We start from the raw sequence: 25,110 nt of genomic DNA, 5'->3' as shown, positions 1-25,110 counted from the left end.
TTTTGTAGAAGGCCATGTTCCTCTTTGTACTGTTTTCTCTCGACATCGTACGAAGTGCTGTATGCGACTGTAATATACGAGTCCAGTCGCAAATATTGATTGATGCTGCCCATTTGTGGTGGTAGTATTGGGAAGTAGTAGCCGACTTTTGGTGATCAGGATGCGACAAGGGCTTCGGAAAGCAGATGGAAAATGCAACCCTGATTTCGGGCATTTCATCAGAAGGCTTCGAGGCCAGATCAATATGTACTGACTGACTGTAGCAAAATCAGAAACAAAGCTTGAGCCCTTTGTACGATCCAAATCCCAGTTGACTGCACAGACTTGAACAGAACAGAACAGAACTGAACTGAGAACGGAACAAAACAGTGAACCCCCTGTGCCGAAACTCGCAGCGTTTGAGCATTTCGCCACGCCTTTTTCCTGTCGATCGCATCAGGACTCTCAGGACCCTGAAATCCCCATCGCCAGCCTTCTCACCGCTGTGCCCAGGCGCCCACTCTGCTCCAAATGTTAAAACCGGTAGGGCTCCTGCTCCTGCTCATTCTTTGTGACTCGTTAGATTTTTCTCTCTTCTACGGCTCTTTTGTTTCGCTGTCAGGGTCCTGCCCCACCGCACCCAGAGCTATCCCGCTTCGCCTGCCCACTGATTTTCGATACTCGAACAAGCTCGTGCCTCATCGTGGCTCCTGCGCACGCTGTGACAGGTACGTTACGTCCACCTCAGGGTACCCGCGCCGGGGGCTCATGAGGGTCAATGGATCTTGGGTAAATTGAGCTCTGTAGGTACCTATGGTGTACAGTACTAAGGGATCAAAGACTTGTATACTTGGAATGGCGATGCTGAACATGTTGGACTTACTGCCGCTTCTTTTCTGGGTGCTTTGCCTCAACGATTAACAGATGCTGCCAACATGCTCGTACATACTGGACTACTGTTACTATCTGTGCGTTGTGCAGAGACTGGCAAGAGATTTCATCCTCTAATAACTGCAACTAGGTAAACATACATGGCACCAAAACTTGTCGCAGCCCTATTCGCGGACCCCAACGACATCCATGTCAGCCACCGCTCACATCAGACGACCGCGCCTCTCTTTGCACAGGTAGCCCGTTGAAATAAAGTACGGCTGTTCCCCTGGACTGGCAAAACAGTTTCATCGCTGGTAGATCGCTCTACTTGTAACTGACGGGACTCTGAGAGAGAGAAAAAAGAGGAACAAGACAAGACGCCCGTCTCCGCTGGGAACTAATCGCTGCTTCACCTGAGACGACGACGTCTCAGGTCGGGTGGGACGCCTTTGGCAAGGCTGCAGGGGTTTGGCTCCGTCCCCTTGTCAATCATTCGTTGGACATCGCGCTTAGCTTGCTCGACTATTAGCTCCGTTTCAACCCAATGCTGCGACCAAGAGAACGATTGGGCGGCCCGGACCTTTTCGAAGCTCGAAAGAGGCAACGGTCTATTGCCTCTTTTTTCCCTTTTGTTTCATTGTGTGCTTGGCCCAGAGGGAAAAGGAAAGTAAGAGAAAATTTTTGCAAACTCGGCGGAGGGCCTCTGCTTCACCATGAGAGACAGACCCTGTTCCTGTTGCGAATCCGTGCACGGCCTGATGTATCACTAGGCCCTCTCCAAGAAATGCCGACAACCCAATCAAGTCTTCACCGGCGTTACACGAAATTGCTTGTGATGGTAACGTCCCCCCAGTTTCCCCGAGTGGCCACCGCTGCGAGTTGATTGACTGTGACCAGGGATCCTCCAACCCCAGCGTCCACAGACAGGTAGGTATATGGCATGTGATGTAATTTCGGTGGGGGTTGGTTTTTTTTTTTGCTCCCTCTGAATCTCTGACCGTCTCGATCCCTTCGGCCTTGTATCACCACTCTGCCCGTATTCTCGGTTTGAGGTAACTCTCCCAGAGCTACTGTACTCGTATCTATGTGGTTCGTGTACAATTACGCATGCAATAGGATACCCAATGCTGCATGTGAGTCTTTCGGTGCTGGCTGCTGCACGACTGATACGAAAGAGACTAGATCCTTGTGTAAGCTTGCAATTTGCGCATATTACGAGGCACATTATAAGTGTGATTCATACTCTGCATTCTGTATATTATCGCTCATTACAGTGTACTTACCTTCTAGCTACCATGTTCACATGTGCTGGGCTAACAGCATCGCATGTTGTTAGTTAGTTCAATGAAGCACAGCTGCCCGATATGAAGTTGGGATCCTTGTTGAATACCACCTCACAAAACCAAGCAGTGACACGGATGGTTCGTTAGCCCGATGGGCATTTGTCATGGCAATCAAATGACATTAGAAACGGAAGCTAAAAAGCTAATCGTAGCAAAGCCCCCTCAAGAGGCACCTCCCCTGTCGGAATTCTCTACAGTGTTGATTTATATCGAGATCTTGATGCTGGCAAAAAGGTAATATTACACCTATGAAGTGCAAAAATAGATGTAATTGCGCCCGAGGGGGGGGTCGAACCCCCAACCTTGCGGTTAAAAGCCGCACGCTCTAGCCAATTGAGCTACCCGGGCCCACAATTATACTGAACAGTCACTACTGGCTGATAGTGAGGGTGGGTCATGCACTTGTCAAGCTTTTTATTCTTTATATAGCTTTCACAGCTATTGAAAGTTTTGCTTGCCATAGAAGCGATCATTCAAGCATAAATCCAGAAGTTTTATTATAGACAGACGGAGCTATTTTGCTGCCTCATGAAGGACAGAAGGCTTGTACATGTAGATCTGTAAGCCAAGGGGCCTATGTGTGTGTTTAATACTACGCTGGTGTTAAAGTGACACATGTATTCCTGGTATGCAATCATCTATGAACGTCTTACATGCTTGATAGATGAAAATATGCCCAGAAGTAGGATTCTTCCAACTAGAATTTTACTCGATACTTTTAATACAGACTCTATAAACTAGAGGAGTTTTTCTTGAGGTGCAGTTGTACAGCTGGGTCAAAAATGACATCATGAGAAGTGGAACATATCATCTACACCGGCATTGCTCTTGGCACCCCCTGAGCAACTTGTCAAATCCCAATTTCCCCAAGATCGCTTCTCAATTTCTCCAATTATTCTCAGTCCACGGCTTCAGGGCCATATGTACAACTATGGCGATAGTGGCATAGACAGCACTACATCAGTCATTATGGTGACTACTCCTTTGGCCAATGCAATACACCGATTCATCCAGCCTTCAAATATCGACATCTTCGATCAGCATGAGTATGGCCCCCCGGCAATCTGTTCCTCGTGGCTTTTTACAGATATGTTAAGATCTCTATGTGACGTTCCTATTCGGTACCAGGGAATCTGCATTTTGGCCATCTTCTCCAAGAGAATCTAGATCTGAGACATCCGCATCTAGGCCATCAAGCTACGCCTGGGCAGCAGATCGTTTTGATGGTGCTAGTAGTATAACGGGTCTCACCGTGGTATGTGATGTCTTATTCTATTTTTGGAAGAGACATGGACAAGCAAACCAAGCTGAACATAACACAATATACGACAAAGCGCAGCTGCATTCCAACCCATTTGCTTAGTCCCGGGCTTTGTGCCGACTCAATTTGTGAATTAAATGCATTTCTAACGCTTCATAGGACCGAAAACCCCGGTGCGAATACCGAAGTTATCAGCAAGAGGAGAGGCTGAAGTATTCGAAATGAACGTCTTCAGAGAACTAGTTCTAATATATTGGATAGATAAAGCCACAAGTCAGAATGACACCATGCCTCGCCATACTGCATTCCAAAAGGAGATCGTGTAGTGCTTATACAGCATATAGCTAACTGCTACATCAGACGATCAGGGCCTTCTGGCTGTATACACTCCCTTATTTTAAATGACTCGAGCTTGGAACGAAAGCGATGATAGCCTTATAAGTTGACACCGTCAATGGATATTCTCACAAAATATCCCAGAGGACTCTGCCGAGCTTCGAAAACATCCATCATAGCCGGTGGTTGGTGAGAGTAGGTAGACGCTGTATCTCTATACATTGCTACTCTTGTCAATGACGCCTGAAGTGCAATGGAACTCACGGAGATAAAGTTGTATCTCTCTATTTTTCCTATCTCTGTACTCTCTTTTCCCCCATTCCGGAATTATCTTCTCTCTCCATACCACCTTCCTTCTCAATTAGTGTTCTATGAACTATGAGTACTGGATCTATCTACCTACCTATATTTAGTATATATATTTGCATCTAGGTACTAGATATATCTGCATCTATTAGATATATCTGTATCTATTACCTATATCTACCTAGATACAGATATATCGATTGATCGAGTATGTGTAAGTACATAGGTATGTACTTACACATACTCGATCAATTCGACGTTAATGCTCGCTTCCCATATCGGTAACAAATTCTCATCGTCCTCGTATCGCAATTCTTCCCTCCAACATTTCTCCTCAGCGGCCTCCTCTCTACTTTTATTCGTCAATTCTCTTCTTATTGTCGACTGATTACCCCAATTTCCGGTAAGCCAACGGACCCAACCGGTTGACTTCCTACAAGGCCTCAGTTTCATACCATCTTGGCGACATGTGGTATGTCGCGTGTCCTCCAGTTGGAGAGCATTCTGGTATAGTCTCATCATTGGCCTTTTTGTCATCAAATTGAATGATGTCTTGACGACGCCCCAGCTTCTGATCGGGTTTAGAGCCCATGATGATGTGCTAGTGGTAACTCCTAGCGACACACCCACTCAGCCTTTGGCTGACCTCTCCCATAGGAACCTCGATAGCCTCAGCTTCAGCATAATTGAGAGTGGAAGAAATGCCACAAGACAAGTTTCCATTTTCTTCTTCGCTATCGTCATCATCGGCCATCAACACCCTAGCTTAGACCCAGCTGATGTTTTGATGAAAATACAATTTCTGATCAGGTTTAGAACAATAATCCCTGTGGTAACGCAGAAAGACACACCCACTCTTACAGCATATTAAGAGGTTGAGAATACCTACTAAGGGGAGAGTTGCCTTATATACTAAGTCATTAGGTGGCTGTCCTCAAGGCAAACTTAGAACCCGAAGGTTTCTTAATAGTCCACAGTGTTGAAAAATTAAGATAATCCAATAAAAGATATATACTGCCTCATGTTATGCTCCATCTGAGTTTGCATTTTACTGTAGAAACTTGGTATCATTTAACCTCTACTTGAGGCTAACCTGGAAAACCCTCTGGGGGTGTGGCGCTCCACTTCTATGCACCCATTCCGCTTCCGTAATCCGGCAGCGAAAAAAAATGCCCCACTATCGGCGCGCTCTCGTCAAAATTTCATGAGCCGCCAAATTTTGATTGTGAAGCCCATTGCGAAAGGTTAGAGAAAAGCTGCGTCATTCTTTAATTTTGTTATCGCACATTCTCAACGGCAGAAAATTGTCGTTACGGGACTTTTCAAACGAAAACCACCCGGATTTTTGACGCCCCTCAGACAAAAAGATGCCTGGACGAACAAAGGCGCAGGCGGATGCCTCATCTCAGGACGCTGATATGCAGGACGTCCCGCCGTCCGGACAAGATGAAATCAACCAGGATGCGGAAATGAGGGAGAATGCCGAGGCCGAGGAGGAAGAGGAAGAAGAGGTCGAGCCTCAGAGAGTGCGAATTGTATGGCCAGAGAGTTCTAGCATGGCTGAGAGAATCTTGATTTACTAACGAGGCGACAGCTCCCTGGTTCAACGGACACAGCGGCTTCGTTTGAGTTTACCGATGAAGGCCATACTTTGGGCAATGCTCTGAGATATGTTATCATGAAGAAGTATGCTGCCAAGCCACATAGCTATCCAGTTGATCGAAGCTAATGTCTCCTAGCCCTGATGTTGAATTTTGCGCCTACTCAATTCCTCACCCATCTGAGCCCAAGATGAACATCAGAATACAAACTTATGGTAATATTTGATCTCCTCCATCATGTGTGAATTTCCACTAACGTTCTTGTCTACAGACGGCACAGCCGTAAATGCCCTGAAGAAGGGCTTGAGTGATCTGCAGGACGTGTGCGACGTCGTGGCCGAGGAGTTCTGGACAAAGAGGCAGCAGTTCAACTCAGAGCAGGGCATTGACCGATGATTAGGAAGGGGGAAAGGGAAATAAGAGGGGCAATATGGTGGAAACTGGGCTGCTATCCGAAAACTGGTAATTCACACGCATAGAAGGGTCATTGTATATGCACATTATGCGATTTCATGGCGTTATATGGAAGGTTTCGACACAAAATCTTTATACAGAGATATTTACAAAACAAAGTTTCTTGCATTGTCTTTCTAATTTCGACCCTATCAAGCTTTATTAGCTCCACGTTGATTGGCTAGTGCAGTTGCTGCTCTGTAAACTCACCTCAAGGAAGCCAGCCATGAAGCTGGACGGAAGCCTCTTGTCTCCTCTAAAGTTTTCGCCGAAATAAGACAAGATGTGAGTCTGCTGCTTCCAGAAGTTCATTGTTTCCTATACCCCGCGCAATTAGCATGCTGCCTTTCCCTCCCATCAAAGCGTGGTTCATGGTATTTTTTCTTGGAGCAGCATTCGTACCTGGTACTCTGCATGGGACTTGAAGAGAAGCACGTCAACTATGGACAGCTGGTTCGTGTATCGGTGTCGCTCGAACTCTTGTCGCATCCGTGTCCGGAGGGTAGAAATGGGGAGAGGGACATTGTACATCGTCTGGATCTCAGGCGCCTGTAATTCCCTCCATTAGACTTCTGTTCTATACCACGACAATATACCACTCGGCAACATCTTCCATTCCGGCCTCTGGCCGGTAAGGTGGTCTCGGGAGGGGATTTCGCGGGACATACAGCTCGGATCCATTCGCGGTACGAAGAAAGGACTCGACGCTTCGCATCCGACCAGCTGGTCGCTGTTTGACATATTAGCTCTGACGGATCGTCGGCATGGGCAAAAGACTCACACTGCGCCGTCTTCTTGGCGAATTGGGTCGGCGTAATGGCCATGGCGGGTGATGAAGGCTTCTCAGCGCAGTAAATTCACTGCCGTGACGTTGAGTTGATAGCAAGGAATCATGCCCACCTCCCGGCATAGAAGTCTCACGTGATCCGGCGCCATTTACAGTTTGCGCCACACGCTACATTTCTTTGCCCCTCGGGTGTGGCTTAGCTCAGCCTTGTCGACGCGCTTCTGGAATCACCTGAAGCTCGCTTCTGCCCATCACGTACAAAACTTGTTGCGGAATATCGGCTTTTCCTCTTCTTGTTTCTTCCATTTGCATTGCGACCAGTCCAAGATGCCGGCCATTAGACATTCATCAAAACGAAAGCCACCGCCCGAGGGCTTCAGCGATATCGAAGATGACCTCCTGATCTTTGCGAACAAGATGAAGGATGCGCAGAACAAGCCTCCTCCTCCCGGCCCAAAGCACATGGCGCAGTGGGAGATTTTCCAGATTGCGCACCAGAGAAGCCGCTACGTATACGATCTATATTACGAGAAGGAAGCAATCAGCAAACAGCTCTATGAATGGTTGCTCAAGAATGGCTATGCCGATGCGATGCTAATCGCCAAGTGGAAGAAGCAGGGTTACGAGAAGGTAAGTTGCTATCCTCAACGTGCTGCATTTATCACCTTCAATCATACAATGCTAACACATTCGATAGCTCTGCTGCCTACGCTGTGTTCAAACGAAGGAAACGAACTTCAATAGCACTTGCATCTGCCGAGTACCAAGAGCTCAGCTGAAAGAAGATAGCGACATGCAGTGCGTCAGCTGTGGTTGCAGAGGGTGTGCATCCAGCGACTAAGAGGAGGCAGTGGCTTTGGATTGGATTCCATCTTGATCATCTGAATAACGAACCGAAGAGTTGCTACAGGCGTTAGGGCGTCGGGCGTCGAATTGCGATCAAATTGCTCCACGGACGGGCAACCAAAGAGAAAGGCATAGATTGGGTTGATGTTGAGATCGAAAGAGGTAGATATCCTTCATCTTAGCTGAGCCATATTCTTTCATTACATCATGCTGATCATCTCATAATTCTCCAGTTCAACTCCACGTGACTCCTTTCTATCATCTCTTTGAGAATCCTGCTCGACCCCGACCAAATCGGATACTTGGAGGGACGAATTGTAGAGCTGACATGGCCCCAGTAAGATCTGCCATCTCAGTATCTGCCGGTTTCTCTGACTCCACTTGGCCATTGGGTGCCGTAGTGGAAGACGAAGTGGATTGTGATTTGTTGTCGGAAGGTACTGCCTCCTTTTCCAAAGTGTTTGCGCGACGCCGAAGCTCTTTGGCCTGTGGCTGGGAGCCAGCTGAAGATCTTCTTCGACGGGTCTCAATGAGAAGAGAGCGCTTCCCATCAATTCCGTCCTTTGTGACGGCAAAGAAGAAGTTTTTTGGGTACATGTGCTTGTCGATGAGGTGTAGACGCCTTTTCTGAGGAGTCATGCACTTGCGATCGCACCCTTCAACAAAGCAGGAATACTGGACCACGTTAGAGTAACTATTCCTATGAAGACGGTCTAAAGGCATCGCCTCTAGGTAGCTTACTGTGTGTTCCCCCTTCTCCCTGGCGACTCTTGCCAGGGGATCATGGCATTCTTCAATATGTATACTGAGGAGGTGATCAGTTGGGAAATTCTTGCGACATTCAATACACCTATTTGTATGAAAATTGTGATAATGAGTCTCGTAATCGCTGTATAGCCGAAAGCCCAGCGGCTCTTTGTGAGGGGGGAGTGAGCATCTCATGACGAATTCGTTATCCTCGTCTTCAACAGCCGAATCTAGCCCAGCAATCTTCGAGATAGGCTGGAGATCAACGTCAGCGTTCGCGGAATGGTGAGAGTCCCCGTCTTGAGGATCGAATTCTATATGCTCTTCCGGCTCTCGTGAGCGCTTCATCTTTATATACAGTGAGCTTTGTGGGGCAAGATATTACTTTGACTTGAACCAGCGATATCGTGATGGAAAGTCAGAGAGCGAGTGGCGTTGCGGACAGATGCAAATACAGTGAAGAGTAAACCAGAAAAGCGGCTGAGACAGTCTATGGCGCAGAGTAAATAATATCCAATAAAAACAGTCAGATGCTCGCAGAAGATATGATTCGAGGCGGTTGGTTACTGGCGGAATGTCGTGAGTTGAGACGTTGATGGAGCCCAAAAGGTCGAGAGGCTGTACTAAGGCCTGAAAGCCACTGGCGGGGGTTTTGCCCCACCCCGTGTCCCCAGGTACATGTGCTCTGTTTTTAGCCACAGTTCAGTTTGCATGTTGCAGATCTAATCTTTAGCACTCCTTGCTGGGCTTAACTCGAGCAGGCTGGGCGCCTGCAATCCCTGTAGGTACATGCGGGATCTCGACATCATGACTTATAACGTCATGGCTACGAGGCGATACCTTGATATACCGTTGGAGGATACCATTGAAAGATACAAGTGACTAGTAGTGACATTTCGACGTTTGTATGACCCAGCTGCTGGTGGATTCTAAAGGAGATTAAAGCGGCGTGGCTTTCAGTACTAGACCTCTGTATAAGTGCCCTGAACACATCTATGTCACCCGGAAGCAGAGCAAAACAAAATACATCCGAACGGCATAGGTGATTAGAGCCTGAATCATTGAGTGAACGAATCTCTGTAGGCATGTGCAGCTACACAAGGATCGTGAATGACTTTAACGGCGCATATTATATTTTTTTATTTATTATTTATAGATCAATTCAATCGATATAATTTAAGTTGTTCAATGGTGTCGTTCGAGAGTTGGCGCCTCGCCCTTGATGTGGCTTTGTCGCTCAAAGGAAAAAAACAAAAAAAAAAAAAAAAAAAAAAAGGAACAGCCGAAGAATTTCCACCACACTCTGAACAGCTACTAACCTTGAGGGGTTCAGAAGCCGCTCACTTTGTTATCGCCATCCTCTCATTCCAAAAAATAAACCCTGGAAAGCTTCGCATTACGCCGAACACGCCACCCAAAAGAAACTCCCGGGACTGGTAAACAAAGCAAACTCTCGTGCTCACATTGTTTTACTATAAAGCCCATCCCTACCAATGTTTTCTCTCTCCGCTGCTTGCCCGATTACCACCAGCCGAGTCCGGTACCAGCTCTCCCAATCCGCCGTGGTTCCGAGTTATGGACTGTCTGGATCTTTGCGATTTGGATTCCCGAGAGCATGAGACGACTGCGTAGCTGAAGCTATACTATACTCGACTATTATCACGCCATTAGACAATCGTAATTCATTACACCTGCCGATTCCCGGGGCATATCGAGTCCAACTACAATATGGCTTCTTCTGCCCCTACAGCGGCTACGGCCTGGCGGTATGTACACTCCGAACGTTTCGAATCCTTGCGCATGGCGTCGAGATCTGTTGAAGAATCGATTGTCACTCATGCGCAGCGATTTGAGAGACTGCTCGAGTTGAGAACAGGACTGACATTGCCGGTATAGTAACGCCCAGAAGCTACGCAAGCTGCTCGTAAGAGACGTTGGCAAACTCATGCCCCAAAATGCTTCTGGCGTTGATCTTTCCAAGTTCGAAGCCATAGACAATCTTTTGGACAAGTATGCGACCCGAATACTCAACCTTCGAATCGGTTTTGACTAACGCGCTACTCTCCTGCAGATTCCGCCTTGCCTGTGTGGCAACCATTTTTCACGATCTTGACTATGCCATCACACAGAAGACGGAGGAGCATTTATGGTCCACACACACTACGGTTAATACCGAGTATCGACACATCCTAAGCCGCCTTAAGCAATCTTCCCATGCTGTCGAGAAGCGCAAGGTGGAAAAGATGTACCACAATTTCCTGCGAATCGCTGCCAAGTTTTATCAAGGTTATGTTCAGCGCCTTGCTGCCTACTACGATATCCCAGAGCTTGAACGAATCGCGCAAGGGATGGAGCTTGAGAAATTGCCTGTCGAATCCAAGATCAGCCCAGTCTCGGACGATTTACAGCGCAAAATCTTGTACTCTTGCCATCTTACACTTATCCACCTAGGAGACCTGACACGCTACCGGGTTCAAGCTCGCCACAAGAGTTCAGACTATGAAGGAGCCTTGGTGTACTACGGGCTGGCTCATCATATTCAACCTCAATCTGGCTTCGCTTTTCACCAGACGGGAATTATTCACCTTGAACAGGACAATCACCTTGATGTTGTCTACAACTTTTACCGCGCCTTGGCTGTGGACTCGCCTCATCCTAACGCCCAGCTCAACTTGGAGGCCGAGTTCAAAACGATGCTATCTCCTAACGGATCCCGGTCCAGACATAACATCTCTGCTCCGGAAGCACACTTTGCCATGTGGTTTGTGAAGTTGCACGCCTTTTTCTACAAAGGAGAGGTATTCCATCAGCAAGACGAACTGGAAGGGGAAGTGATGCACAGGCTAGAAATGGCTTGCAAAAATGCCACTTCTCTCAATATTCTTTTAAAGATGGTAATGGTCAATATGCTTGCGCATCATATGGCCACGACTCGCTATACTGGTACGTGAGGACGTTTCTCTGCTGATGACAATATACTGACCAACATTGAATAGAAAAGCAGACAGAAGCGACTATGCGCTTCTACCAATTCACACTTCGCTTCAACGCAAGATTTCTTCACACATTCTGTAAGGTTTTCGAGTCTGAGTTTCGGGAGGCTGTTTCTAGTGCCGAGGGCCTCGACCATCAGCCAGAAGATTCCGAGACAGGCCAAGCAAAGACGTCTGTCGTTGAAGCCCTACTTCCCGTCTTGCGTATATATAGCATGTGGCTCGTGGCCCGCCGCAACGAAATCTCCGGCTTGGCAGATGCGTTTGGAGCGTCCATCCCTACCATGATTCAGGGGGTGGCCAAAGTCTTGACCTTGCTCTGCGACGAATACTACAACATAGGGAACTTGAAATCTTGCCCCTATCTGCTTCCGGAGGACATTCTCATCTTGGGATTTCAGCCACTGAACGAAGAGCAGCTTCCCGAATACTGCAGAGCCTACTGCGGTGAGGACGGCACCCGCAAGCCTTACTCTCAAGCTCTTGAGGGTTGCCCCTCCCAGTCGAGTGAAAGAATAGGAAGAATCCTAGATATCCTCCGCTGTGCTTATTTCTTGGCTAATGAAGGCACCTTCCCCCTGGTTTATAAAGTTGATGGAACTCTTTTGGTTTTTGAATATCAGCCCAATGCCGGGCTTCCGCAAGCTCAGGCGGCTGAGGCACAGGATATTACAGATACCACTACTCAATCGGTTGGCGTCTTGCCTGCTAAAGAAGAAGAAGAGACGACTCAAGCCACGGCGAATTCTCATGAGCCAGCAACGGCGAACGCGGTGCAGTATTCGGAACAAGCCCAGAGGGAGGCCAGCCGACGTTTGCTGAACAACTCGGATGACATTTATGAAGACTCGGAAGTGATGGATCGAGCCACAGAGACTGTTCTCGATATGGTGGTCCAGTTTTTGAGGCCACCGACTCCAATGGACCTGGAGCGCTCTCCCAAGGAACCGGCATCTGCAAATGATGTGGTAGGCTCCTTGAGAACTGAGCCAAGTCCTACTTCATCCGTCGCATCGCGTAGATACGAGTCCCTTCCGTGGTCTTGGTTCGGCACGCCTAATCCGATTTTTTCTCGGGAATCCGCACCGCCTATGAGCCGAGATGCTACAAAAAGTCACCGCAGCGCAACTCACTCTCCAAATGTGTCTGTTGCAGAAAACATACCCCTTGAAGACCCTTTTACTACGCCTGGTCGCGATATACCTGGAAACTTCTCGCGCAGCATCGCCAACGGAATTGGCAGCCCAGCAGACCCAGCAGCTCGGACATTTCACCAGGAGCAATTGCTGCAGGCTTTCAGCGTGAGCACTCCACGCACCTCAACTTTCAACCGCTGGTCACAGAACCCGACGGCTGCAACCATCATGCAGGAGCAGCAAAACTACGGACCAGCGCTAATCTCATCAACCACTTCTGCTTTTTCACACCCAAGCAGCCTCTATCACGGCACTCAACCGAACGGCTTGCAGTACAACACGCAGTCTGCTGCAGATCAAGGTCGCATCCTCCGGAACAGCCTCCTGAGAGAGACCAACCAAGCACTTAATGGTCATTTTCAAATCGACCAGACGACATCAGATTATAACAGGGCCGTCATGAGATCGGCTTACCAAGACTCCAGGTAGATGGAGATTTCACGAATGCACCTTGGAACAAGAGGCGTCTTGCCTGCTGAGGGAAAATAAAGGCGAATCCGGATTCACGCGCATTGGAGTTGTGTATGTGATGCATGGTGAGCCATTGCTATTTAGAGGCCATGACTTAATATTGAGGATATGTATGATTTGGAATTTTAGATGCTTCGTTCGACAGCATTGTTTTTTACGCAACGACGATCTGGAAAGCGACACAGTTTGATTTTGTTGATGGATGGCTCTTTTGATATACCCATTTCGTCAAATGAAAGAATGACAGCGCACAAATTGAAGGAAGGAAATTAAGTTGCAATTTTCAAGCCAGAAATAAGAATAATATTGTGGTGGTAAAATCTGGTCTATCGTTCATCATAAACTGATTGAAAGCATCAGCATCGAAAAAAGAAAAAGACAAAGACTGATTGTGTATCGTGGAGGATACCAAATCGCTATGCAAAGGGAGCCACTGCTTCTGGGCTCTCTACCCTGTTGATGCAAAACGCCGTTGTTGAAACCTTTTCTCCCGTTTTAATCCCTCAACGCCAATCCCTCTCCATCCCAGCCGCTGGGAATGGATCTACAAGAGCAATGCGCTATTCTAGGCACTCTACGATGACGCAGAGTAGACCTGCTTGGGGAAGGGGTAACTAGAAAGGATGAGTTAGCTCAGATTAGGATGTGAATGACGGATGAAGAGTCGACTTACGAAGGACCAAGTTCCTGGATGCTCAGCTTGGCCAGCCACTGACCCTTGTCAACGGAAGCCTCCAGTGACTCGCCCTGGACAATACCAGCAACCAGACCACCAGCAAAGGCATCACCGGCACCGTTGGTATCGTTGATGAGAGCGGGGTCGATGGGGCGGACGGGGAAGACCTTGACCTCCTCCTCGCCCTGGATGGCGACCAGGGTAGGCTCAGTGCCCTGAGTGATGATGGCAACACGCTTTCGCTTGGTGTTCTCCTTGGGCAGGTTGGCCAGAACCTTGACAACGTCCTTGGGCTCCTTGGAAGGAAGGTTGTGGGCCTCAGCATAAGCAGCAGCCTCGGCCTCGTTGCCGATGACGTAGTCCCAGTAGGGGGCGCTGGCGTCGACAACCTCCTTGAAGAACTGGGGGATGAAGGGAGCAGAGAGAGAGACGACGAAGACCTTGTTCTTCTCGGCAGCCTCCTTGGCGAGCTCCATGATGGCGGGAGGGGAAACTGTGAAGCAACGAGCGTTAGCATCTTCGGCCTTGTCATGATGTAATGAGTAGATAGATATAATAGCTAGAAGTAATCTAGATTGAGCATTATGCGTCCTCTTGCGTCTTGACTTACCGGTGAAGTGGTAGCCGCCAATGTAGAAGACCTCGGCATTTTCAACCAGGGCCCAGATCTCGGGCTTCTTCAGGTGGTCCAGACCGTAGTGGTTGGCAGCACCGAGGTCAGTGCAGAGACTGCGGTTGTGGCCAGTGATGACAACACCGCATCGGCCGGTAGGGTGAGCCTCATCGACACGGTACTCGACACGCAGACCGGCGGCCTTGACGGCATCCTTGAGGATGGCGGCGTACTTGTCGTTGCCGACACCGCCGAAGTAGACGACGCTGTTGGGGGGCAGGATGTACTGGGCACCGCGGGCGGTGTTTTGCGCAGCGCCGCCGGCAATGAGCTTTGCGTCAAAGTTGTTGAGGAGGTCCTCGTAGATGGGGATCTGCTTCTCTTCGGCGAGGATGGCGTCGTTGGCCTTGAGGTTGTACTTGTCCAGAAGAGCCTGGTCGCCGACAGCCTGGATGTCTGTGATTGGAATTCCATGGTTAGTGAACGGTGATTTATAGTCATGAGGCGAAAGTATGAGAGAGCAGGAGAGAGAGGAAAAGAGCAAGCAAGCGGACAAGAAAGAGGACAGACAGCTGGTGCTGGTGCTGCAACGACATTCTTGTTTCAATGGACAGACATACCGAGGAGAGGGTTCTCCAGGCAGATGAGAGCGTATTCCTTGTGAGCAGCCATTGCGATTGACTTTTGGTTTTCTTTATTAGAGCTTTTTTACTGAATGGCAACAAGTCCTGGAGGAAAGTATGGAGGTGGAAAGGAACTGGAGGTTGGAGGGGCTTGTCGCAGTAATAATTTAGCGGGATTGTGGTTTTTTGAGCGGACCAGACTTTATTCGTAGTGGTGGGGGTTTTGGATGAGATGAGATGGCCCCTGTCTTTTTTTTTCCCATTCTTCGGCGGCTGCAGCTGACAGGGTACATGTTGGGCAATGCACGTCACACCAGATGCTAAAGTACCTAACCGACTATATCCGCCGCATTTTTGAATTGTTGGGCTGGGAAGCCATAGCGATGTATCTCATGCTCCAATCATTAAGTACCTGGTAGTCAATACTAAATCAATTCAACAATTGACGAAATACTAGTCTAACATGTTTCCATCGGCCTCCGTTGTTGATATCTACAGAACCCAGTAGGACCTAGGATGTGTGCGCATGTAAGAAAGCATGTAAGCTGCAGAGGAGGGATTTGCGTCTTCCTTGCGGCCCCGGCTTTTTCTTCCCTTCCCCTGCTCTTCCGGAGTAGGCGACAGTTTTTGTGTCCGATTCCTGCGCTGGAGTGGGTGGCTTTCTTTACTTGCATCATTTGCATATTACATGCGGTGTGTCGTATCTAGATAGGTAAGGTAGATAGATATGCCTTGAGATTCTACAAATATCCATCCCCCTCTCACTCGTAAAGCATCTCGCCACTTCTTGATATGAGCACGCTTTGACAAGCCAATTCCTGGATTTCGTAGGATGAATGGCGGGGCAGTTGGACGAATTGCCCGACTCCAAAGAAACTCGCCGATAGGTGATAGTTAATACTCCATGGGGATACAATTCCCACTTAGGATCTGGGAGCATAGCTAAGTATCATATAATACCGATTGCTTACATGGGGAGATAACTACCTAGTGGGCAAGTAGAGACAATCAAAGCATAGCACTGTATTGTGTGTTCACATGCCAAATTCTTCCTCTCTTCAGTTGTACATGGGATTAACTGTCAATTACGTGGATATCTATTCTTTGTATATTATGACCATTTCACCACCTCACTGTCATGCGCCGGCTCATTCACGTCGGGAGATTGCAAGGAAATTGGCTCGTCGTTTGTTTTTGTTTTGCAACGAAATGTCATAATAGTACTTGCCAGAGGAGCCATGTCAAGTTTCGTTCCTGAGCAGTACCATCCATAGTAAGAAAGCCACTGTAACACCATCCCAATGAGACCATGAATTTTAGCCACCTTACTCCTTTGTCTTCTGAGTACCACGGAGCAGACCCGTCCTTCTGGCAGCAATAAGACCGGCCTTCTGTCCCTGTACGGCGTACCGTGAGATGGTAGAGGCCTTACCAATGTGCTGGTGGTTACCCTGTAATGGGGGTCAGTATCTGCTTGAGTCTGTCGAATCGAGTTGGGAAAACTTACACCACCGTGAGGGTGGTCCACGGGGTTCATGGCAACACCACGAGTCTTGGGCCAGCTGTTACGCTTGACAGCGAACTTGTGCTTGGCACGAGAAGCCTCTGTAGCAATTGTTAGCATCCAGACCATTTCAACTCTTTCGCTATTGACTTTTCATGCTATTTTTCTCGCGGAAAAAAGGATAAAAAAGTCAAGAATCTGGGTTCCACATACTCAACAGAGGCTTGTCGGTACGGCCACCACCGGCAACGATGCCGATCATGCCACGAGATCGGGAGTGGACGACCTTCTTGGCACCAGAGGGAAGCTTGATACGGGTCTTGCCCTCATCGGGGTTGTGGCCAACAATGGTGATGTAGCCACCAGAGTTACGGCCGAGAGTACCACGGTCGCCGATCTTCTCCTCGACGTTGGAGACAACGGTACCCTCGGGCATCTCACCGACGGGCAGGACGTTGCCGACGGTCAGAGCAGCGCGCTTTCCGGCATAGATGAACTGGCCAGTGTACATGCCCTCGTTGGCGATGAAGGTCTCGGTGATCTGCTTATACTTATAAGGGTGGCGGAACTGGACCTTGGCGAGAGGAGCACCACGACCTAAATACACAAAGAAGCCCTTCGTTAGCTACAATTCGGCCCATGGATTCCCATCTGTCGTCGGTTTCCAAGATGTTCGTTTCGGGGACTGACCAGGGTCGTGGATGATGTCCTTCACGATTCCGCGGACGTAGCCATGGCGCTCGGCGTAATCGAGGGTGCGGAACTTGGCGGGAGCCTTGTTCAGGCGGGTGTTGGCCGCTATTTTCCCAAATTGTTAGAAATCTCCAAACGCATCTTTCACCCAATGCCCAGGTATCTCGGAAGGCAGCTACTCACTGAAGATGGAGCCACGGCCTTTTCTCTGGTTGCGAATAACTCTACCCATGGTGACTCGACGTCGCTGGCTGCGATGTTACGGGTAGCTTCGAAGAAGATTGATGTCAGTGTTGGGCCACCGGCAGCGCGAGAAGTTGGGAACTTTACCTGAGTCCGGCCGCTTGGTGTTTTGACAAAGAGGCGCTCGCTTGCGCTTTCTGATAATTTTTTGTGTGCGGGACCTCTGCCGCAGAAGAGGAACCCTGACCACGTGACTGACCTTTTCGGCGTCGCGCATTGGCCAGTCCGGAAGTACTTTGTACCTCCACTTCTCCAAGGGTCCCAAAAGCGATGGACAAAAAAAAAAACTGGGACGGCAAAGTTGCAATCAATTGCCGTGCATGGCAAGCGGAGGACAGAAAAAGCGAGACCGGGAAGATTTCGAACACCCACTAGTTGAACCATACGCCTACAAAAGGAGCAGCTGCTATATCTATATTTCAATAGTAACTGATACTATATCAATATTTCAATAGTAACTGATACTATATCAATATTTCAATAGTAACTGATACTATATCAATGTTTTCTAGTAACTGCTACTATATTTACATGTTTCTATCAACTGCTTCTATATTTGTATAATAAAGTTCGAGTGCTGGCTGAATAAACGTTCAACGAGTTATTTAAGTGCTTATATTACTGAATGTATGTACGTATTCATTTTGCAGTCTCGCTTTTTCTGACCTTCGCTTTGCATGGGCAAATGGGCATGACCTCTATGTGCTATGAGAGAGCGAGAATTCGTTTCGCATCGTGCAATCCTCTATATGTATTTGCATCACCTTCTGCATCACCAACAATGTGCTTGCATTCTATGCCGCAGCCCTCTCTTTCTCTAACGTGCACACAAGGTATCTGCCCGATCTCACTTATAGCTGACCCTTTTTGCCTTTCTCGAACTCGCTCATCATTTTGTCGACCGCTTTCTTCCGTGCAGGGGACTTGAAGAACCCCACATTTCCTACTCCGTACCTTAATTCATCCAAGAGCAAAGACCCGAGGGACGTGCCGTGAGATTGAGCGTCTGCCAAAGACATGAGACGCGCCAGATTGTGTGCGGAATGCCACTGAATCAACATGTTGCTAAGCATTTTTCACTGGGTGCATCCAATGCGAAGTCAGTTCTCTTGCTAACTCTGGGATATATCAACTTCTTATGCTCCTGCTATCATGCATTCTCGCCCACGTGAAAGAGCTCGACATGAGGCACCAATCTTCCATCGTCGCTGAAGAATACTGCTCTCATTGATGAGCGTGCTTGTCAGGCATCGCTCCTGGAAGCGTTCATTTCGGCGGCCTGCTCCGTACCCTGACAGATGGTGGTGCAGGGCTTTGATGCGGGGAGAGACTCGTAAATTCAAGCCGGGTGGGAGTGATGGAACCCTGAGCTACGATTTTGAGGCCCCGACCTGTGCTGGATCTGAATTATCGGCGCTCGCGTTTAATTTGGACAGGCTGTCTCGGGCTGGCCATAGCTCTGCCTACTTTGGCTTTGGCCGCGTTCTGTGAGGGCCAGATGAGACGGGAGCTGTGGCATGCGCGGGCAATGGTTATGCCGAAATACGGCCTGGGTGTAAAGACAGGATGAACAAGTTAAACCCCTAAGAAGAGAGATTGAGCCCAGAGCGGCTTCTAATCTCTTCATTCACATTGCATTGTCTGGTTCGGTGACTGGTGACGACCACTTTGATAGCCGCCCGTGGCCTATCAGAACCGTAGCTACCTAGTGCATCCACATCTCTGTCGACAAACGACGTGCTTCTTCCACCTCCCTCCTTCACACTCGCAGCACTCGCATCGCAGAAACCCAGCTTCAGCGCCATGGCTGCCGTAGAAGACGACTCCTCCGATCTCTCGTCTCTCTCGTCCTTGTCGCCTATCCCCTCGGATGCCGAGCTGGACGATCTCAGTGACGACGCGCCGACCGCAGCTAAATCGGGAATCTTAAAGTTCTTCCCCAAGTTATCAGAGCAGCCACCAAAGGAGCTCTCGCCGCCACCGCGCAAACGGTCGCCCTCGCCACCTCACGAATATGTCCTCGCCGACAATCCTGATATTGCAGTGCGTTTTGTTCCATTCACAAGCTCCTTTATTCGACCTTCAATGCTCGTCGCTTCTGTGTGGCGACAGGTCGCGTATACAGTGTCTAGTTGACGCGAAATTTCGCGTGCAGACGTCATTGGGCTCGACTAACTAACACCTGCAGTTCCTGGTGATGTTCCGAAGCCGCTTCAGCGACGCATTTCCCAAATCACTCGCACATTTCGGACCACAAGAATTGGAAAGAGACGTTGTCGAACCTATACCAGGCGATCGGGCGGAGCATTTTTTGTGCGCCGTCCTCGGACTTCTCCTGAACCGGAAGCAAGATGTCAAGTATGCTTAATTCATCCCGTCCAACATTGTGAGCGCCCAGGCTAATACCTCTCTCCTCCTTTCAACTTACAGGGCAGGTCATTATGGCAGAGCTTTGGAGGATGCAATTGCATCTCATAAGAACCAATGGCCCTCCTCATGGGAGGACAAGAACCCCCTTGCTGGCGGCGCAACCTTTAGCTCCATGAATCCAACCGAAAGAGTGAGTACTTTCTCTATCATCTATTGGCTTTCTTGATTTGCGGGGGAAAAAAATCCTTTTGGAGTACATTTGACTAATGACACGGTTCTCGCAGTTAAACCTTTTGCGCATTCTTGTTCTTTGGGCCATGTCATCGTCCGATACCCTCAAGGGCTTAATCAACCAATCTTACAAACAGAATCGACACGAGGACGACATTAATCAACCGCGCGCCGTTCAGCCATGGGGATCTGATGGAGACAAGCGCCGATATTTCTTGGTTGAGGGACAAGATGATACCGCCTTCCGTGTATACCGCGAGAGCAATCCTGCTGGCACTAACCGTACTTGGTGGAGCGTCGCTGGGAGCATTGAAGAGCTCAAGGCTCTGGCAGATAAGCTCGAGACAAAGGATGGAGGCCCCAAAGCCAGGAAGCTCAGCCAGAAGATTCTCCAGGCCATCCCGCGCTTCGAAGCAGGAGACGAGGTAACCCTTTCTCATGCCAGCCCTAACCGCCCACATTCAGTCAGAGTTAACGAAGAAGCAGAAACGAAAGCGGCGAGAGTATCGTCAGTTGCGCAAGGAACAGTTCAAGCGCCCAGAGCCTGGATTTTCACTATACGAAGGCCGTACTCGCGGCAAGCGCATGAAGTACACGTACTCCGACGATGAAGACATATTCTCGGATTCAACTGGCTATAGGCGCTCAGCTCGCAATACCGGAACCAACACACCAGCGGAGACGGGCCCTGTCACTACATCCAGTGGTCGCACTGTTCGAGCTCCTCCCCGACTCAACGTGATTACAGGGGAGGACCTCCCACATGAGGTTCAAGGAGACACTGTCGAGGCTGCTACAGAGAGATCAGCCGGACGACCACGTAGGTCGGCAGCGGCGGATTCCGGGGCGAACAACTTCACAGATACGGACGATGGAGAAAGTGATGCTGAATTTGGTGATGATGAAGATGATGTCGAGGCCCAGATTCCGGAAGAGTCGGAGGACGAGGACGAGTTCAAGGATGAGGCAATGGACGAAGATGACCTGGATGTGCAACCCGAAACGCTGGTCGTGAAGCTTTCGGTGACACCACCCAAGCTGAAAGGGGTTCTCACTCCGAGTGAGCGAGCAGCAAACCTGCTTCCCACCCCAAGCGAAGGAAACCTGAAGGATGCACCAACCGGCCCGCCAGATACGCCTACCCCAATCCAGCAAACGTTTGAAACGGGAGCAGCCGTGCCTATGTTCAGTGCGAAGACTCCCGAGAGACACAAGACCCCAGAAATCACAGATCAACAGGTCAAAATCCAATCCTCTATCGCCTCAGCTGCACCAGCAACCTCACTAGCATTCAGAGGTAGCCCTGAAAAGCAACCAGCGCAGCTAGTGCCTGGAACTTTGAAGATCATCAGCCATGAATGAGGCGCGCTGGTTTGGCTCAGCAACTAATGTTTCATCTTGGGAGTTATGGTTAATTAAGCGGTGGACGGTCCGATAAATTTATTAGTGTACTATCAGTTTGAACCAACGGATCTAGAATCGGGGAAAATGAAAATTAGGAACAATAGGGTCTCCCTCAAAATCTCACAAGAGGGTTTGCGACCTGAACTATGAGGCGCGAATACGGGTTGTTTTTACGGATGTGGAAAAGGGGGAACTAGAAGCCATATGATATTGCTTTCATTTACAAGTTAGACAAAAGGACAGAATCTTTTCTTATCCGGCAAGATAGTAGTAATACATACTCACGACTAGAGTGTTTACATTTATTTTAAACCAACCGCCATGATTCTCTACACCCGTCTCTTAGTAGGGGCGGGCAGTTTCCAATTATTCACTCCATACCACCACCTCCTCAGGCGAATGCCTATTGAGTCACCGTGTACTCTGGCATTCTTGTTCCAATGCTGCCACCCAACCAAGGCCAAGTTGAGAAGGACACCCTGAGCCAAGGGCATCAATACCTATTTCCCCTGTTAGCTATGAGTCACCGGAGTTTTGCAAGGAAGTCGTAGGCCACCTGATCCCTAGCTGTAATGAGTAATACTTTCCACCACGTATCGGCTGAGGCGATGCTGTGGAGATAGCTCTGCTCGAATCGCAGGTCTGGAAGGGGTGGGAGGTTGTAGTGCTTCTTTGGAGGACGCAAGACGCTGTACGGGATATCATCGTCGTCGTTGTCGATGTCACTGCGTCTCGCGCTGTGGAAATCCACCAGCTGCCTCTTGTCGGCGGCGGTTGATGGCGCAATGTCTTGTCGAGGGTCGGGATGTCTTCTGATATGGCCGGCCTGGATGGTGCTGCCGAGCTCGGTGGGGAGAGACGACGCCATGGTGAGGGATTGAGGAGCCCTGCGTAAGGCTCCTAAGAAAGACGCAACTGGCTCGTCTGACTTTCGCCGCCTCTAGGCTCCAATCCGCGTCCTGGTTCAAGCGCGTGCCGGGATATTCAGCGGATATCGCCGTGAATCACTTCCAAGCCTCGTCCTGGGATCGTTCAATTCGCGGGTTTTGCCGGGCGGTGAATGGACGGGCGGGCGATGACCACAACCCAGCCTCAACGAGTACCTTGGGCTGTGTGACGTCGAGCGCTTACTAAGATGAACACCTTGAGACTCCGCCTTGGGCTCTCAAGTTGACTGTCGGCCCGCCCGTTCTAGGCGGCTTGTGGCGGATCTCTTGGCCCAAAACCCGCTGCGTTTAGCAGTTCTGGGGGCTGCGTAGCGCCAGCCATTGGGGTAGGGTAAAATTCCACAACCCAAACCCAACTCTCCTCCAACAAACAAACGCTGCTCCCTTCGACTAGCCAGTGTCACGCTCTCACGCGCCGGCGCTCTCGATCAAGGACTTGTCTAGCGGTGGGATAATTCTTTCCTTTTTCTTTTTCTAGAGAAGGGCCTCCTTTACCTTCCTTCAATATGAGTGACCCTCAGGCCGGTGAGGCGGAGAAGAACGTGAGTAAGAGGAAAAAAAATTAAAAGGCGAAAAATACCTGAAAATATTTTTGGCCCCTGATTTGCCCCTCCTTCCTTGCTGCCCCGCGCTGGCATCAAGAACACCGAATATACAGCAGCAATGCCTAACACGACTGCGAATAGATCGAGATCTGGAAGATCAAAAAGTTGATCAAGCGCCTCGAGGCTGCCCGCGGAAATGGAACCTCTATGATTTCCCTCATTATCCGTACGTGACGACCCCGGCAGACCGCCCTCGCGACCACCCGATCAACGGTACTAACCCTGACGCAGCTCCCAAGGATCAGGTGTCGCGTATTGCCAAGATGTTGGCTGAAGAATACGTACGAAATAACCCTCATCAACTACTTTGGTCTTTTCACGAGCAGTTTGCTGACGACCCCGCAGGGTACTGCCTCCAACATCAAGTCTCGAGTCAACCGACAGTCCGTCTTGTCCGCCATTACGTCGACCCAGCAGCGTCTTAAGCTGTACAACAAGGTCCCTCCGAATGGCTTAGTCGTGTACTGTGGTGAAATCTTGACCTCGGAAGGAAAAGAACGCAAGGTCAACATTGACTTTGAACCCTTCAAGCCCATCAACACTTCGCTGTACCTCTGCGACAACAAATTCCACACCGAGGCCTTGGCCGAGCTGCTCGAGTCCGACCAGAAGTTTGGCTTCATTATCATGGATGGTAACGGCGCATTGTTCGGTACTCTCAGTGGAAACACCCGTGAAATCGTTCACAAGTTCTCCGTCGATCTGCCCAAGAAGCACGGACGTGGTGGTCAGTCCGCTCTGCGTTTCGCCCGTCTTCGTGAGGAAAAGCGTCACAACTACGTCCGCAAAGTCGCCGAGTTGGCTGTGCAGAACTTCATCACTGCCGACAAGGTCAACGTTGCTGGTCTCATTCTTGCTGGTTCCGCCGATTTCAAGAACGACCTTAACGCCTCCGACATGTTCGACAACCGTCTGGCGGTCAAGGTTATCAAGGTTGTTGATGTCTCTTACGGTGGTGAGAACGGTTTCAACCAGGCCATTGAGCTGTCCTCCGAGACTCTTGGAAACGTCAAGTTCATCCAGGAGAAGAAGCTGATTGGCAAGTACTTTGAGGAAATCAGCCAGGATACTGGCAAGGTCTGCTACGGTATCGACGATACTCTGAAGGCATTGGAGCTTGGTGCCGTTGAGACTCTCATCATCTTTGAGAACCTTGAGATCACTCGCTGGATTCTCAAGGATAGCGAGGGTGCTGAGATTATCTTGCACACAACCAAGCAACAGGAACAAAGCAGCCGAGAGAAGTTCCTGGACAAGGCCACTGGCCAAGAGATGGATATTGTTTCTCAGGAATCATTCCTTGAGTGGATTGCTGAGCACTACAAGGACTTTGGTACCGCCCTTGAATTCGTGTCTGACCGATCCACTGAGGGCAACCAGTTTGTCAAGGGTTTCGGTGGTATTGGCGGCATTTTGCGCTACAAGGTCAACTTTGAACAGTTGGCAGATCTCGAGGATGACGATGATGACTACTACGACGGTAAGAGCACTTGATTCACAACTGAATCTCTACCACAACGGAGGCTAACTTGAAGGAAAGATTGACCAACCGATTCCCTCGTGGAGAACGAGGGATCCACTCAAGTTAACCCGTCCGCGCACGACGACAACGACGCGCCTCGCGACCTGTCCGGGTCAGGAGATGCCGCGCCGTTGTCATTTGCTCAAAGGCGCTTGATGCGAAATGCTGGTCAACTGCCCTCTCATCAGGCCCACCAGACGTCGCGACCAAGCCCGCTTCGCGCGGCCATGACGGCCACTTGAGTTTCATCATCAAAGGAAAGAGGGTAAGCATTTCACGCACGCAAATATGCGCTCCTCCTACACGTCCTTAGACTAAAGCCGGCTTGTGTTAGGTGTCGTCTGCATAGCTGGGACCGGCGTGATTGAATGGGGTAGATGCTGAGAGTCGCCTTCAGACAAGAGGAATATTCGTGCTTACGTGTCCTTACCGTCAAATACTAGAGGTGAACGCGTGGCCTTGGTTTAAAAGTTGGCATTCCGGTTTG

General features: G+C 49.4%; 12 protein-coding genes and 1 non-coding gene across 13 annotated transcripts; 6 read left to right on the top strand and 7 right to left on the bottom strand.

Moving 5' to 3' along the window:
• Nucleotides 1-359: 359 nt before the first annotated feature.
• Nucleotides 360-1,244, top strand: M431DRAFT_506373 (hypothetical protein; the record flags this gene model as incomplete). The annotated part of the gene is made up of 3 exons (XM_024918798.1): nucleotides 360-790; nucleotides 863-927; nucleotides 1,011-1,244. A coding segment is annotated over exon 1 (262 nt), but the record flags the coding sequence as incomplete, so codon positions are not given.
• A 1,225-nt stretch (nucleotides 1,245-2,469) lies between these two features.
• M431DRAFT_t65 lies at nucleotides 2,470-2,543 on the bottom strand. Its single transcript has one exon. It is a non-coding gene; the product is annotated as a tRNA-Lys (tRNA).
• A 1,732-nt stretch (nucleotides 2,544-4,275) lies between these two features.
• On the bottom strand, nucleotides 4,276-4,852 carry M431DRAFT_529428 (hypothetical protein; the record flags this gene model as incomplete). Its single annotated transcript, XM_024920762.1, has 4 exons — nucleotides 4,276-4,279; nucleotides 4,337-4,531; nucleotides 4,554-4,699; nucleotides 4,745-4,852. The coding sequence occupies 4 exons, from the start codon at nucleotides 4,850-4,852 to the stop codon at nucleotides 4,276-4,278; spliced, it is 453 nt and encodes a 150-aa protein (XP_024776283.1).
• A 613-nt stretch (nucleotides 4,853-5,465) lies between these two features.
• Nucleotides 5,466-6,095, top strand: M431DRAFT_81765 (hypothetical protein; the record flags this gene model as incomplete). Its single annotated transcript, XM_024923077.1, has 4 exons — nucleotides 5,466-5,633; nucleotides 5,693-5,784; nucleotides 5,838-5,914; nucleotides 5,971-6,095. 4 exons carry the CDS (start codon nucleotides 5,466-5,468, stop codon nucleotides 6,093-6,095), a joined length of 462 nt encoding a protein of 153 aa, XP_024776282.1.
• M431DRAFT_382463 (hypothetical protein) lies at nucleotides 5,970-6,990 on the bottom strand. Its single transcript, XM_024914719.1, has 5 exons — nucleotides 6,934-6,990; nucleotides 6,821-6,882; nucleotides 6,555-6,701; nucleotides 6,363-6,470; nucleotides 5,970-6,301 (listed from the first exon to the last, which is right to left on the bottom strand). The coding sequence occupies exons 1-5, from the start codon at nucleotides 6,974-6,976 to the stop codon at nucleotides 6,290-6,292; spliced, it is 372 nt and encodes a 123-aa protein (XP_024776281.1). The 5' UTR covers nucleotides 6,977-6,990; the 3' UTR covers nucleotides 5,970-6,289.
• A 276-nt stretch (nucleotides 6,991-7,266) lies between these two features.
• M431DRAFT_80057 (hypothetical protein) lies at nucleotides 7,267-7,780 on the top strand (the record flags this gene model as incomplete). Its single annotated transcript, XM_024922894.1, has 2 exons — nucleotides 7,267-7,569; nucleotides 7,637-7,780. The coding sequence occupies 2 exons, from the start codon at nucleotides 7,267-7,269 to the stop codon at nucleotides 7,778-7,780; spliced, it is 447 nt and encodes a 148-aa protein (XP_024776280.1).
• A 263-nt stretch (nucleotides 7,781-8,043) lies between these two features.
• Nucleotides 8,044-8,880, bottom strand: M431DRAFT_81201 (hypothetical protein; the record flags this gene model as incomplete). Its single annotated transcript, XM_024923013.1, has 2 exons — nucleotides 8,044-8,460; nucleotides 8,527-8,880. The coding sequence occupies 2 exons, from the start codon at nucleotides 8,878-8,880 to the stop codon at nucleotides 8,044-8,046; spliced, it is 771 nt and encodes a 256-aa protein (XP_024776279.1).
• Nucleotides 8,881-10,260: 1,380 nt separating this feature from the next.
• Nucleotides 10,261-13,150, top strand: M431DRAFT_3747 (hypothetical protein; the record flags this gene model as incomplete). Its single annotated transcript, XM_024914673.1, has 4 exons — nucleotides 10,261-10,298; nucleotides 10,429-10,542; nucleotides 10,604-11,475; nucleotides 11,529-13,150. 4 exons carry the CDS (start codon nucleotides 10,261-10,263, stop codon nucleotides 13,148-13,150), a joined length of 2,646 nt encoding a protein of 881 aa, XP_024776278.1.
• Nucleotides 13,151-13,766: 616 nt separating this feature from the next.
• On the bottom strand, nucleotides 13,767-15,153 carry M431DRAFT_3746 (hypothetical protein; the record flags this gene model as incomplete). Its single annotated transcript, XM_024914672.1, has 4 exons — nucleotides 13,767-13,806; nucleotides 13,866-14,361; nucleotides 14,479-14,937; nucleotides 15,102-15,153. 4 exons carry the CDS (start codon nucleotides 15,151-15,153, stop codon nucleotides 13,767-13,769), a joined length of 1,047 nt encoding a protein of 348 aa, XP_024776277.1.
• Nucleotides 15,154-16,143: 990 nt separating this feature from the next.
• Nucleotides 16,144-17,572, bottom strand: M431DRAFT_506366 (hypothetical protein). Its single transcript, XM_024918797.1, has 5 exons — nucleotides 17,485-17,572; nucleotides 17,299-17,406; nucleotides 16,822-17,205; nucleotides 16,612-16,709; nucleotides 16,144-16,555 (listed from the first exon to the last, which is right to left on the bottom strand). The coding sequence occupies exons 1-5, from the start codon at nucleotides 17,531-17,533 to the stop codon at nucleotides 16,430-16,432; spliced, it is 765 nt and encodes a 254-aa protein (XP_024776276.1). The 5' UTR covers nucleotides 17,534-17,572; the 3' UTR covers nucleotides 16,144-16,429.
• Nucleotides 17,573-19,347: 1,775 nt separating this feature from the next.
• M431DRAFT_493074 (hypothetical protein) lies at nucleotides 19,348-21,507 on the top strand (the record flags this gene model as incomplete). The annotated part of the gene is made up of 5 exons (XM_024917068.1): nucleotides 19,348-19,587; nucleotides 19,733-19,902; nucleotides 19,975-20,104; nucleotides 20,199-20,570; nucleotides 20,632-21,507. 5 exons carry the CDS (start codon nucleotides 19,348-19,350, stop codon nucleotides 21,505-21,507), a joined length of 1,788 nt encoding a protein of 595 aa, XP_024776275.1.
• Nucleotides 21,508-21,658: 151 nt separating this feature from the next.
• On the bottom strand, nucleotides 21,659-22,790 carry M431DRAFT_382298 (hypothetical protein). The gene is made up of 3 exons (XM_024914718.1): nucleotides 22,106-22,790; nucleotides 21,831-22,049; nucleotides 21,659-21,762 (listed from the first exon to the last, which is right to left on the bottom strand). Exons 1-2 carry the CDS (start codon nucleotides 22,415-22,417, stop codon nucleotides 21,879-21,881), a joined length of 483 nt encoding a protein of 160 aa, XP_024776274.1. The 5' UTR covers nucleotides 22,418-22,790; the 3' UTR covers nucleotides 21,659-21,762; nucleotides 21,831-21,878.
• Nucleotides 22,711-24,813, top strand: M431DRAFT_382261 (hypothetical protein). The gene is made up of 5 exons (XM_024914717.1): nucleotides 22,711-23,038; nucleotides 23,183-23,267; nucleotides 23,333-23,382; nucleotides 23,447-24,581; nucleotides 24,642-24,813. Exons 1-5 carry the CDS (start codon nucleotides 23,003-23,005, stop codon nucleotides 24,644-24,646), a joined length of 1,311 nt encoding a protein of 436 aa, XP_024776273.1. The 5' UTR covers nucleotides 22,711-23,002; the 3' UTR covers nucleotides 24,647-24,813.
• Nucleotides 24,814-25,110: the final 297 nt, after the last annotated feature.

This window comes from Trichoderma harzianum (genome assembly GCF_003025095.1).
Source record: "Trichoderma harzianum CBS 226.95 unplaced genomic scaffold M431scaffold_4, whole genome shotgun sequence".
Taxonomy (NCBI): Eukaryota; Fungi; Ascomycota; class Sordariomycetes; order Hypocreales; family Hypocreaceae; genus Trichoderma; species Trichoderma harzianum.
This window is presented reverse-complemented; position numbering and strand designations above follow the sequence as displayed.

Bases quoted from the DNA above. Each gene is read 5' to 3' on its own strand.
- M431DRAFT_382298 (XM_024914718.1), bottom strand. From the start codon at position 22,417: ATGGCGTCGTCTCTCCCCACCGAGCTCGGCAGCACCATCCAGGCCGGC. The intron at 22,050-22,105 runs GTGGCCTACGAC...CAGGGGAAATAG, and splicing joins TCATTACAGCTAGGGATCAG to GTATTGATGCCCTTGGCTCA.
- M431DRAFT_506366 (XM_024918797.1), bottom strand. From the start codon at position 17,533: ATGGGTAGAGTTATTCGCAACCAGAGAAAAGGCCGTGGCTCCATCTTC. The intron at 17,407-17,484 runs GTGAGTAGCTGC...TTGGGAAAATAG, and splicing joins AGGCCGTGGCTCCATCTTCA to CGGCCAACACCCGCCTGAAC. The intron at 17,206-17,298 runs GTCAGTCCCCGA...TTGTGTATTTAG, and splicing joins GGACATCATCCACGACCCTG to GTCGTGGTGCTCCTCTCGCC.
- M431DRAFT_382261 (XM_024914717.1), top strand. From the start codon at position 23,003: ATGAGTGACCCTCAGGCCGGTGAGGCGGAGAAGAAC. The intron at 23,268-23,332 runs GTACGTGACGAC...ACCCTGACGCAG, and splicing joins TATGATTTCCCTCATTATCC to CTCCCAAGGATCAGGTGTCG. The intron at 23,383-23,446 runs GTACGAAATAAC...ACGACCCCGCAG, and splicing joins AGATGTTGGCTGAAGAATAC to GGTACTGCCTCCAACATCAA.
- M431DRAFT_382463 (XM_024914719.1), bottom strand. From the start codon at position 6,976: ATGGCCATTACGCCGACCCAATTCGCCAAGAAGACGGCGCAGT. The intron at 6,883-6,933 runs GTGAGTCTTTTG...TATGTCAAACAG, and splicing joins CGCCAAGAAGACGGCGCAGT to CGACCAGCTGGTCGGATGCG. The intron at 6,702-6,820 runs GTATGTCCCGCG...AGGGAATTACAG, and splicing joins ACCGCGAATGGATCCGAGCT to GCGCCTGAGATCCAGACGAT.